Genomic DNA, 12,162 nt, shown 5'->3' on the forward strand with positions numbered 1-12,162 from the left:
GGAGGATGCGCCAGGAGGAAAGCTGCTTGCAACTTTGGACAGCCCGATTTGCTTCGTTTCCAATCAGAAGAGGATTTGTCCCTCGTTTCCAAAGCTCAGCCTGAGATCAGAGCAATAAGTGGTGCTCCTGATTTGCGTATCAGTGTCTGCAAAAAAGGATTTGACCATCAACTTGCCTTTGCCATTCAGGGTTTGTGTTTTTCCTTTGCACCTGGGCTTTCTCAGCTGCATTGCTTGCATTTTGCTGACACCTTTAACTTTCATTTGTGGTTTAGCTGTGCATGGGGACTCAGAAGATGCACACACATCGTAGTGCTGGCTTGATTTATGGCACTTCTGCAGGCACACAGGTGCTCCAGCGAGCAATAGGGATGTGCAGAGATGGCAGAACGCAGCAGGCTCCAGCAGCCGCCTCCAGGGGACACATGGCTGGCCATGGTGCGGCTCCTGCAGCTGGAGGGAGGAGACTTTAAATTGCCTTTCGGGTAGGATCTATCCTAATTCACCTTGGGATGTATTTTGAAGTTATGTCAGTATCACCTGAAGCATGTAGGTGGTTTTGTACATGTGTCTGTCAGTGAGCACCTTTCTAGAAGAAGTGGCAGAGGAATTTATGTAGGGATCCTAATGTCATTCATTGCTGTGGCCAAGGCGCAACATGACCCAGATTCCCACATTCACAGAAGTGTGGCGTGCTCTGATCTGACACCTCCAATTTTGAGATATTCTGCTTCAGCTCAAGCTGCCAGTTCAGTCTGCGAGCTGCTGGGTCTGCGGCCACATCTGAGCAAGATCCAAGGTGTAACACAGGCCACTTCTGACAGGGGACAGGTCCTTGTGTGTGGGGTCATTTGAAAGAGAGGAGCTGATCTCCCAGCATGTCCTCATAGTGCAGACTGGACACAAACGCGGGCATTCCCCCCATCCTGTTCAAAATCCCCTTAATTCTTCATGTCAACTACATCGAAGTTGCATAAATGGAAAACCATGGGTAGTATTTAATAGCTCTAAAAAGGTGGAGCAGCAGATAGCGTGTGTTCCAGCAGCTCTTGGAGACCATCTCCAGACACAAACTTTAGCTCTGACCTTGCACCAGAGGAACAGGTACCGGTCCTGCCAAATCAATAAGCTCCTTTTTGCCTATGCTTCGTTTTTACTCATGGGCAGAGCTGGCCTGACCTCACTTCTCTTCTGACCCACCAAATTGAACTGCTCTTCGTTTTCTTCTAGACAGTCCCCAAAAGCGCTGGATTGGTCCTTCACCGGTGCACGTGTAGAAGCAAGTGGATAATGCAGTTTGATCCGGTCACAGTGAGTTATGACTGCAGGCTACCTAGGAATCACTTTTAGTGTAAAAAATATATTCTCAGGAAATCCAGCAGCTTCTAGCTGGTAATAACCTGAAATTCCATGTGAAAACTTGTCGCAGGCAACTCGACACTTTCCTCAAACACTCAATTTACGGTTTAAAAATAATTTTCTTTGTGCATGTTCATTTCTGCGTATCGAGCACCCGATATTTTAGTGAAAAACCACTGGAAGGAAGCCCATAGAAACAACTGATAACTGGGATAATTTCTGGAAAATGAATTTTGTGGTCATACATTCAGAACTAGCAGAAAGTTTGCTCTGTTAGGATGGGGCAGGGACAGTCTCCAGGTGCAGTTTGGGTGTGTTAAGGGGCCGATGCAGTTGCTGCAATGAAGGGAGCAGGATGTCCCCGTGGATTCACAGGTACATGTACAGACTGACCAGCAGTAACCAGAAGACCCTTGGACATCGGTCCCTTTAACGCCCACATAAGACAAATTCGTGTTCAGGTCAGCGCCCAAGGGACCAGTCGGGCTGAGATCCCAGGTTCCCTCCTCCTACACGTTTCTTGCTGTTGCTCACATTGCAAACTCCTTCAGGCTTGTGGCTTGTATAGATGTCACGGGCTCTGCCCAGCACTGCTGGTCACAGCACTGATACCCAATATACCCAATTCAAACAACGAGACCTATTTCTTTTTCATTATTTTTTAATTAGTGTGAATTTCCTTTGGTGCTTAAATAACAGAAAAACAGCAAAATGAAACCGGGTGCTCCTCTGAATTACCCTGGAGAATACAGTAAACTATTCTAGGTTGTCATACACAGTTGCAATTAGGTGCTTTTAGTATAGTATCTATTTTTATCTATTATTTATTGTGCATATTCTATTTATTGTGTTGAACATGTTATGGCTGATAGACTACTGCAGACCTCTTGGTACATTATTGTCTGGGTGCTGTTGCTACACCCATTTTTGAAATCTGGAGACAAACTGATTGGATTCTGACGTTTATTTATCTTCTTAGAGCGAACTGTTTTGTCTGGTAGATAGGTAGGGCTCCTGAGGAGATGCTACACCGCATCATGCTAATCCTCCTTAGTTCATGGATTGCTGCCCTAATGCACAACGACAGCCCTTTGGGAGCCTTCGTCTTGCTCTGCTTTAACGCGCCGTTACACGTGTGCCGGGGTGCACGACCCCTGCACGCCAAACCCACCGTGAAACCCCAAACCCACCGTGAAACCCCAAACCCAAGCTGTTCTGAGCCGTTCTCAATGCCCTGTTACCCCCCAGAGCCACAAGTTCACCCCCTGGCTCCAGCTTCCCATCCCGCCCAATCACCCTGCCCACACAGAAAAGAAACACAAGGCAGTCGCTCTTTGCCCTTCCCAAATATCTAGAAAATGAATACGAATTCACCACAGGTGGGTCTTGGAAAGTGAAAAAAAGCCACGGAAATTTTCCAAATCCATGGACATTTGTGTTATCTGAGATGTTCTGTTGTCTTTAAACACGGTGTGTATGAGAGTCATGGGAATTTGAAATGGGCTGTATAATAGAAAAAGACATATATTTAGTGTTAATACATCAGCCTAAGAAGTGAATGGGACTATGGAACAACACTTTCTCTCATTCATAATTTTAATATGTCGAAATGCCTACATTTTATTCTATCATCTGGCTACAGGCTTTTAAAGTATATGTTTATAAATCCCTGAGACAAAAGCCATAAAACGAAACACATGACAGGTTTGAATTATGGCTTTGCTGAACATTGTCATAATAAATCCTCTCCTCGCCTACCAGAGCGATGAGGGATTCGTTCCTCCCGTACCACCCCATGTTTTCACAGGCCAAATCCAGCCGCTGGTTCCATTTCCGTTTGCTGCGGGGGTGACGGTCTGCACACACCCTGCATGAACTCAGCTGAACATCATTCAAACTACCTGCTTAAGAATGCCATGTTTCTAGATCATTTAGGCTGGGACTTTCTGAGCTATATGTATAGATTCTCTGGGCAGTACGTCAAGCCATAATCTTTGAGAGGTGTTGCTCTACAGCCCATTTCTACACTATAACTGTGAGAGGAAGGGATGCTGAAATGCTAGTCAAAACAGTGCTTTCCTGGGGAAGATTGGCCATTTTCAGCACCACGGTCATTATCAGAGTTTTAATTTACATTTATCACCGATTCCCTGCGTTAGCTGGATTCGCTGTTGCTACAAAAGGGGATGACAATTGAAACAGCTCCATCCGAAACGCCTGGCTGGTGTGCACAGCTTTGCTTTGAGCAACATTTCCAGGGAAAATGAATCCATTTAGACACAATGGCTACACATTTTGCCATATCTTTATTGCACTTGTACCACGTTGCAAACAATTCCACAAAAATGCTGCAAAAGTAAGCCTAGAGCTGCTGAAAGCAGCTTCTTACCCATATATGTATATATTTACACAAAACTATCAAAAGCAAAGTTGAAAAGTAGCAGCTCAGCTATGATAGTCTAAAAAGATAAGAGCTGCCACCTCCTTCTGGACAAATAGTACAACTCGTCATTTACATCACTTTGTAAAACCAACATTCAAGTATTCCCGTCAATGCACAATTAGTGAAATTCCCTTCTGGTAACCACTGTATTTATTATTATTATTATAATTATTATTTTTTTGCCTTTAAAAGTTTGTAATGCCTTAACCCTTTAAATGCTGAGTAGCTGGGGGAAAAAAAGCATTCGACTGAAATAAGATACAGTGGATTAGAGCACTTCAAGGGTTAACACAGAATAGTAAGTGGACCGTCAGCACAAATAAAGTGTGAGTCACAAAACCATGTCAACCCTCTCAGTTAAATTTGGTAGGTAGGTCTGGGGTTTCATAGATATACCATATGTAAATACAAAATATTAAGTAAAGGCCTCCTTGCTATACAAAAAGGACAGGAGGTGTTTTGCTGTCAGACTGTTGTCTGTCAATGATCTGAGCATTTTCTGAATCTTTTCATAATCTCTCTTTAGGAACTAATGAAAAGCATCACATTAGACTTATTTTTCTTAACGAACTAATCCTTTGCAGAGTCTATACTTTACCTACTTTGGGAACAATTATATCTCATTTCTGAATTCACTGAATTCACAAAGTGGCAAACACAGTCTTTTGCAAGACTTATTTATTCCTTTGTCTTTGAATCTTCTTTACTTGGCTGGTAAGAACGTAGTCTTGCGATTTCACTACCTCTCGGTCGTAACAGTGTTAACATCAGTGTTAAAGTCATTTTCGACCACATTGTCATAACCATCCTTTTCTATACAGTCACCAACCGCCCTGAGGACGATCCGCAGCCGCCTGTCCATCGCCTCCAAGTGAGGCTGGTAGAGAATGGGAGCTATTTTGTCCTTTAGTAAAGATTCCTTCATCAAGAGGCTGAGTTTGTACTCCTCCTTGGCTAGCAGCTGTAAGCGCAGATAGGTAGACTTCCTTATTCTGAGAGAAAAAGGAGAGAAAAAATGCAGATCAGTATTCTAATCGCTATTGATTTCGACAGGGCTAAAAGGCTTATGGTCAGCATGGCGAGACCAGCATAAACACCTTATTATGTGATCTGAAATGCTGCGAACCAGGCGCTGTCACAGTCCTAATGAGCAGCTGGCATTGTCACCTTTGGGAGCCCTTCGAGGGAAGAGGTTTGGAGCACAGCTCCACTGGCAGTCTTGGTGCTCCTGGGCTGGGTACGGCAAGACCCAAACTCAATATCACCCATCCTCTTGAAAACACTGCTCATGGGCACCATGGAATGCCATTGTGAAGCAACTGAACAAGCTACAAGTTGTGCCACTTCCATGAAATGTGTATCTTCTCTTAATAAAGCTTCTCTCACAACAGCTCGGAGCCATGCAGGCCCCGCTCTCAACGAAGCCCCAGCGCCAGCCTGGCTCCGGCGCCCTGGGCAGGATCGTAACAGCTCCTGCTCTCCATAGGATGCAGTAAAAGATTCAACATTTCAGTGCTGTTAGTGGAAACAACCCAAATGACCCCAAAGGTGAAACATACCTGCAGCACTGGTTTAAAGGCACCAATATGGAAAGTTCGTCGTGGGAGTATTTTCCAAACCTATTTAAAGGAAAGACCAAGAACACAACAAAGGCTGTTTTAAAGACTTTTTTCTTCTTTTTCTTCCCTCCAGAAAATATTATTAAAGGTATTTACCCTCTTCCATTATCCAAGTGAATAATAAATGTTTCATTTCCAAACTTCTCAAAGGTCTCATAGTGATGTCGATCCATGTTACCTGGGGATAACGAGTAAAAAGACCATTCTGACTCTGAATTGCAGACTCTGAATTTGACTCTGGGCCTGCAGGCCAGGACAACAAAAGCCACATATAGAAGAAACCCCGCGCTCCCCAGACACGGCGGCTCTGCAAGGCCACGCAACGAACGGATCTGCTGAGCTCCATCACCTCCTGTGCGGAAACCCCAAAGTCCCGAAAGATGGACTGTTATGCCTCTGAAGCTTTTCAAGGTCTTTGTAGCTTTTCCATCCATACGACTTTGCTAATTTTCTATTAAACTTTTTGAGCTGCGACCAAACATTCTGGTTTGCCTCGATTAAGAACTTTGCCCAAATTTCTGGCTGCCCGGAAAGTCAAAAAGGTATTATGGCTCTAACATATGGATCAGGTGCAGCTCAACAGCTCTCTTTGGGGACTCGTGGCAGGCAGAACTCTCATCTGCTTTTTAAGGTCAATGTGCAGGATACTGGTGCCAACCTATGAATTTTGTCTACGTGGCGGGGACCTTGAGCCACTTATAGATGCCACGTATGGCTCCTGAGCTGTGATTTGGCCTCTCCTGCTGCAGACTACTGCAGAAATCTCCGCAGTGCCAATGGCATAGGAAATGTACATGCTGGCATGTGTCTGAGGACCAAGTATGTATGGTGGCACCTTATAGGTATATTAGCTGCAGCGGAACAGGTTTCATATGAGAATGAGTCAGTGTAGACACTGAGTAGCTTTGGAATAGGTCACTAATACCTGCTTGTTAATAATTATTTCATTCTGACCAGGTTACACATCTATTAGGAAGTTCTTCCTCTTTACCATAGCTTCCTTTGTGAAAATTCTATACCTCTCCCCCATCTGACAGTTCCTAGGGCAAGCAGCACTGAATGCTACTGCAGGCTGAAAACAATGTGCTGGTAATGAGCAGTCCTTGCAAGTGTATGCAGCAGCCATACGTTACAATGGTAAAGCACTCATTAAGCAAACTGTGAGGCCCTTAACCATTGTGAAGGAGACTGGCCTGACCTGTGCTCGTCATCACTCTGCGCTTCTGAACGTCTTTGTTCTTTTAATTGGCACTGATGGGAATACATAACCCTGTAAATCTGCATTTTCTCATAATCATCCAGAACGGCACACACAGTAAATGCAGCTTCAACCTCGCTTTAGCAAACTGCTGAGCTGTGCAGAGCGGTGCAGAAAGAAGTGGTTCTTATTCTAATTAAATGTTGCATTTAATGTTTGAAAGAGATGAAACATACCCATTAGGAAATCAAAAACTGTCATATCCATTATATCCAGAATTCTGGTCCCACTGTCATACGGGGGTGTTTGTTTAACCTCTTCACAATAATCTGGATCAACTTCCCATCTGGAAAAGACAATATTTGGATATTTTACGTGACATACAAAGCTTACTGAGTATTAAAAAAAAAAAAAGAAGTTATTTTTCAAAGATCTAGTTGCATCGCATTCAGTTGAGGGCAGGGCCGGGTGGAAGGCAGCAAAGTCTTCAGGCTGTTTCCAGTAATGCAGGCAATGGATAAAGATTGTGACCGATGGAAAAGGAAGAAAATCACAAGATTGAAAACTATCTGGCTAACAGCTTCAAGGTTTAGGAGATCAGCTGCACCATCGGTCATACGATGAGAACATCTGAGACTTGTGTAGGGCTCCTGATAGCCATGAATCTCTCTCTCTCTGATAGGACTCAGGTCTTGTTGCAACCTGTGGTCCTGTCAAAGCCACTGGGGAATCTGTCGCATGAGGGATCTACGCCATTGAAGGCCCTTTTGGGTTCAGCACCACAAGCTGGAGCTCGTTGCAAGTGTAGGTGTTCCGTCCCTTCCAGGAGCTGGACCCACTGAAGAGATGCGGCTGCTCTCCTAAGCCTCGATGCTCTAGGCCGGGCAGGGGCAGGAGCAGCAGCGCTGTTCTATTTCCCTATCGCCCTTGGCAGCTGCTGAACCCTTTGCCCACCACTACTCACTCTGCTTTCTTGCGCTTGTGGTAGGAACGTCTCCAGGGGTTTCTCCAGGTTTTCCTTTTAGCCAAAGACAAATCAGGTAGGAAAGCAGCCAGGGACCCCTCAATCTGATCTGGTTTTCCACACAGGGCGTGCTCTGTCGAGCAGTAGTAGGAGCATTCCCCATAGAAGCAGATGTTGTTGGCTGGCAAACAAAGGAAAAGAGTTTTAAACATACCCTTAAATTAGTGTCCAAGAATTCATAAAAATCACTGATGTGTGTATGAGCAGAAATAAATCACAGACCCAAAATCCTGTTACCACGCATAGTTTTCTTCCACTGAAACCACTAGAAAGACACTCATTTCGGTGACTGGGATCATACCCTATGCTGAGCTCTCTGTGACTATTTCCAGTCTATTTATATTAAAAAAAAACACAACATATTTTATTATTATTTTTAATCTTTTCCCTCCTGCATTCACCTTCCCAGACCAATACATCCTTTGGGATATATTTGTTACTCCAGGCTGAGATCCCAAATTCCATTGCTGAACAAGTGGCATGTGCCCAGAATTAAGTCACCTTTCAAAACCTTGGCTCATTGCTTGAAGAGCAGACAACAGCATTTCATTCATTTACTTGCTGGTATGAGAAGACCCGGCAGTTTTACCAAGGAGAGTTATTTACCACGAGGACTCGTGTTGGGGTGTATGTGGAAGGTGGAAACAGCATAGACGCAGGTCTGCCAGCACAGTCCCAAACACAGATTTCTTCCTCCACACATCACGTTACTCCAACAACCACATTAAAAAAAACCCCCCAAAACCCCACCCTGCAGTAGGTTTTGGAGTGTTTGTTACCTTAAAACCTCTCCAAAGCTGCCATCACGTATTTCTGCACCAACAAGAACTCCCACCTCTTTACAAGAATCGCCTTCCCACATGAATTCATGGGAGGTGGAAGGGAGCAGCTCGTCCCCAAGTTCCCACCAACACTGGACTACGAACAAGAACAGGAACACACTGCTGACCTTGTTGGTGTGCTACAACTCTTTTGGCATTGCTTTATGCATATAAAATGTCATTAGAGGAAGACTGTGCCTTTTTCTTACGGTAATGCATGAAGCCAAGAAGTCACATCGCATCCTAATTCCACACAAGGCCCCTAAATTCAAATATTGCTTCTGAGCTACTCTCCCCTTGGGCAGGCTCAGTATAAATGAGGCAGGAAGGGTGGTGAGTAGAGGGGGGTGATTTTCCGCCTGCCACAGAAGACCCTGTGGCTCAGAAAGGTGAGCTGGTGGGTTTCATGGCAGCGATGGCCTGTAGGTCACCCTGACGTCCCCCCAGCCCACGGGTGGCAAAGCGGCCGGTGGAGATGGGGCAGCGCTGGTGGGCAATGCAAGGGAAACGATGAGTCAAGAGGACAGGGAGCAATTCCAGCCCTGGTGCTACAGAGATAACAGGAAAGGGGGAGAAACCAAGCAAGGAGCTGCGACCGGAGGAGTAGGAGAACATGGAAAAGCAAACAAGTCTTGTCATGATGTCTTTGATTGTACTAATTAGCTGCACTATCTGGGTCTGACTACTAATCATGGAATCACACCAAATAATTGGACTATGAGGTTATGTGTTACTACTTGACAGTCTGTCTCACCTCTTCATTTCCCAGCCTCTAGTGAGCCATCAGATGTCTCCACTAAGCTGTGATTACTGTACTCTGGAGACAGACTTCTTGCATCCCTCTGCTGTGACCGCTTCCTAAGGGCCGCCCATCTATCTGTGCTCAGGAACAGCTCCAACCCAAACCGTGTATTTACATTCACAGCGCTGGCTCATACCCGTTAAATACATCCTGACATAGTCCAGAAATATCTACCCTGTGGTCAGAAACCTCGTTGGTGATTACTGAAAGAAAAGTACTTAAGGGAAGAAAAAATAAATAATAGAAATTAAGAAAGGAAGGAAGGGAACACTCGGCAAGTATATACTTCTAATTTTGTAATTTGAAGTGTTTTGCCAGGCAGAATATTCTTTCTTAAAAATAATTTCAAGAGCTTTTTCTTACCTGGAAGATACTTAGTCCCTTAACATTTTAATTAAAGGAACAGTAGTTTGAGACTCCCCATGAGCTAAAAGTGACCACATCCTTGGCCAATAAGCCACTCAGCTTGGCTATTTCCCACCCTGAGAGTGAAGGTTTGAAAACCTGTTTCACAAATTGCATGGGGAAAGAGCAATCACAGTTAGGCCAGCTCAGGTTGGAATGGGCTCTGGAGGGCTCCACTCCAAGGTACACCTCCAGGTTAAAACAACCTGAAACCATCAGCTCCTCCTTGCACACCAGCTGCACCAGCTCCAAGACCATCTCAGTGGCCCTTCTTCAGACTCACTCATTTCATTCGTCTAAAATCAAGTGTAAAGTCAACATGTAGACAAACCCAGCCCAAGGCAGGCCCTGGGCGTGCTGCCCTGCAGTCTGTAACCCCTCAGGCATTTCCTTCTCAAAAGCGCTGTCGCATTATGGACTTGGCACAGCTTTTGAGTGGCTAACACAGGTGCCTTGACTTCGCTTTTGATCATCTTGGCAAAACCAGGAGGGCTTCACGCCTCCCTGTGAACCTCTTCCATAATTCAAGATGAAAGCGAAGAGTTGTCCAAGCACCTGTGGGCAGCACCGCCAGCTGCAGATGGCCTGCGAATGGGGACATCATCCTGGGCCGTTAGGAAGGTTGGGATATTCCCGGTCAACGGAAACCGGGGAGAAACATCTGTGATTTATACCCTTGAAAGAAACCGTTGCAGACAAAATATTTCAAAGGGTTCCAGGATGCCAACAGAGCTGATGTACAAGAAATCACATACAGATGCTGCTCACTGCAGGTTAGCGCCGAAGAGTGAACAGACACGAAGAGGGTTTGTGTCTCACTGTGCTCCAACCCAGCTGTGGCAGCACCACCTGCTCGTCTGGGGAGGGCGTGAATCCACGCACATTTATCTTGATCGCCTGAGACAACTTCTCTTTGGGGGTTTCCATGACCTGACTTCCAGCGGCAGCAGGAAGCCGACGCTCAGTTATCTGCCATCATAACGGCTTTGTAAAGAGCAAAAGGCCCAGCAATGCCCCCACCTCGCTGCCGCAGCCTCTGCTGCTCACTATGTAAATCTGACCTTTCAAAAAGGAATTAAGCCCAGCATTTTGCACAGTGGGAAGATAAATACTGTGTTTAACAGTTTGCTTCTGAATTTAACTTTGGAAACAATGAAACTCTTCTCCGTATTGTCAACAAAAGCAACTGGGACTAATCATTTGACAGTAATCACACGTTTGTATCCAGATAAATCTCCAGGAAAGCTCTGCTGGCGATGGCGGTGTCTGCAGGGACACAGCTGGGACGATGCCGTCTGTACCACATCCCTCTTCATCCTCCAGCTATTGATTTGCACACAGAGCCCCCGCTGCCTGCAATGGGAACCCAGGATGCAGGATGCACCCTGTCATTGAGACAGCAAACTTGTGCTAAAACCACAAGTGTATTTCTCAGTGAGAAGTTACTTTCCACGGCAAAGCTGCTTTTGCCAGCTCTTGTTCGGCCTGTGGGCTCAGACCTGTGGTACATCATCTCCACGGCTCCTGCCCGGATTCTGGGGTAGTGGAGGTGAAAGGATGCTGTATCTCAAGTTACTATTAAAGAAATCAACTGCTTTGATTGATACAGAATAGACATCCTGATATGCCTACCCTAGTTCCTATATGCAGGCAGTGAGACAAGGCAGCCTGAATTAACCGGGGAAACATTTTCTAAGGTTTCTTAAAAATGCAGGAAAGAAAAAAGAACCCAAATATAGAAAAGCACAGTTCTCATTTAAGACTTTGAGGTGCGGCAGCAAGATGCTTTGAAACCTAAGTAGGTGACCCACATTCTGCACAGCAGGCTGGGGCTGAATTTCCAGCTAGAGACACAAGCAGCAGCTCCACGCTAAGAGCAGGGTTTGGCCTTTCGAAGGCATAAATAAGAGGGAAAGGGGAGATAAGGTCTAACTGGACTGTGGTCCTTCTCCCATAAAAATTTCCCAGCCCATATGTTCCTCTTCCACATGACACAGGTGTTTCTGTACAGACCTCCATCCCTAAATACACCTGCAAAAGAAGCGACTGGCAGGAATTTGTGCTCCTGCAGAGCGGGTAGAACCAGCAGCAGCAGTGCTGGCAAAACAGAGAGGGGAGGATGCTCACACACTCCGAAACGTTCAACTGCTGCAAGTTTGCAACACGCAAGCTCTGTCTTCATTAAAAACCAAAACCGTTTCCTCAAAGCACCGGAGGCAAGAGAACCCCGAGCGGTGTTGCAAATGCCTCATTTTCGTTATCTGAGGATGAATGGATACAATTCGTAATGAAATCCACGCAAAAATCATGGTCTGGTGATCGGAACTCCAACTAATTACAACAATTAAGAACCAGAGTGTCTGTGCGTCATCCTGAGAGCTGAACAACAATTCTTGTCAGGAAGCAAAGGAACAAGTAGAGATACCGTAAAGCAAGTTGCTTGGCAGAGCAATCCTTTCATTGAGATTTGCATGGCTGTTAATAGAGGACA

At 45.4% G+C, this 12,162-nt stretch overlaps 1 protein-coding gene across 1 annotated transcript in view; it reads right to left on the reverse strand.

Annotated features, from left to right (window-relative positions):
• Positions 1-3,646: 3,646 nt before the first annotated feature.
• FAM20C (FAM20C golgi associated secretory pathway kinase) overlaps positions 3,647-12,162 on the reverse strand; it is a 55,975-nt gene continuing 47,459 nt past the window's right edge. The window contains exons 6-10 of the mRNA XM_065031596.1: positions 7,584-7,764; positions 6,856-6,965; positions 5,518-5,599; positions 5,362-5,421; positions 3,647-4,794 (exon numbers count right to left, since the gene is read on the reverse strand). Coding sequence (XP_064887668.1) covers positions 4,542-4,794; positions 5,362-5,421; positions 5,518-5,599; positions 6,856-6,965; positions 7,584-7,764 — 686 coding nt within the window. The 3' untranslated portion in view covers positions 3,647-4,541. The remainder of the gene's footprint in view (positions 4,795-5,361; positions 5,422-5,517; positions 5,600-6,855; positions 6,966-7,583; positions 7,765-12,162) is intronic.

This window comes from Columba livia, chromosome 15 (genome assembly GCF_036013475.1).
Source record: "Columba livia isolate bColLiv1 breed racing homer chromosome 15, bColLiv1.pat.W.v2, whole genome shotgun sequence".
NCBI classification, from domain to species: Eukaryota; Metazoa; Chordata; class Aves; order Columbiformes; family Columbidae; genus Columba; species Columba livia.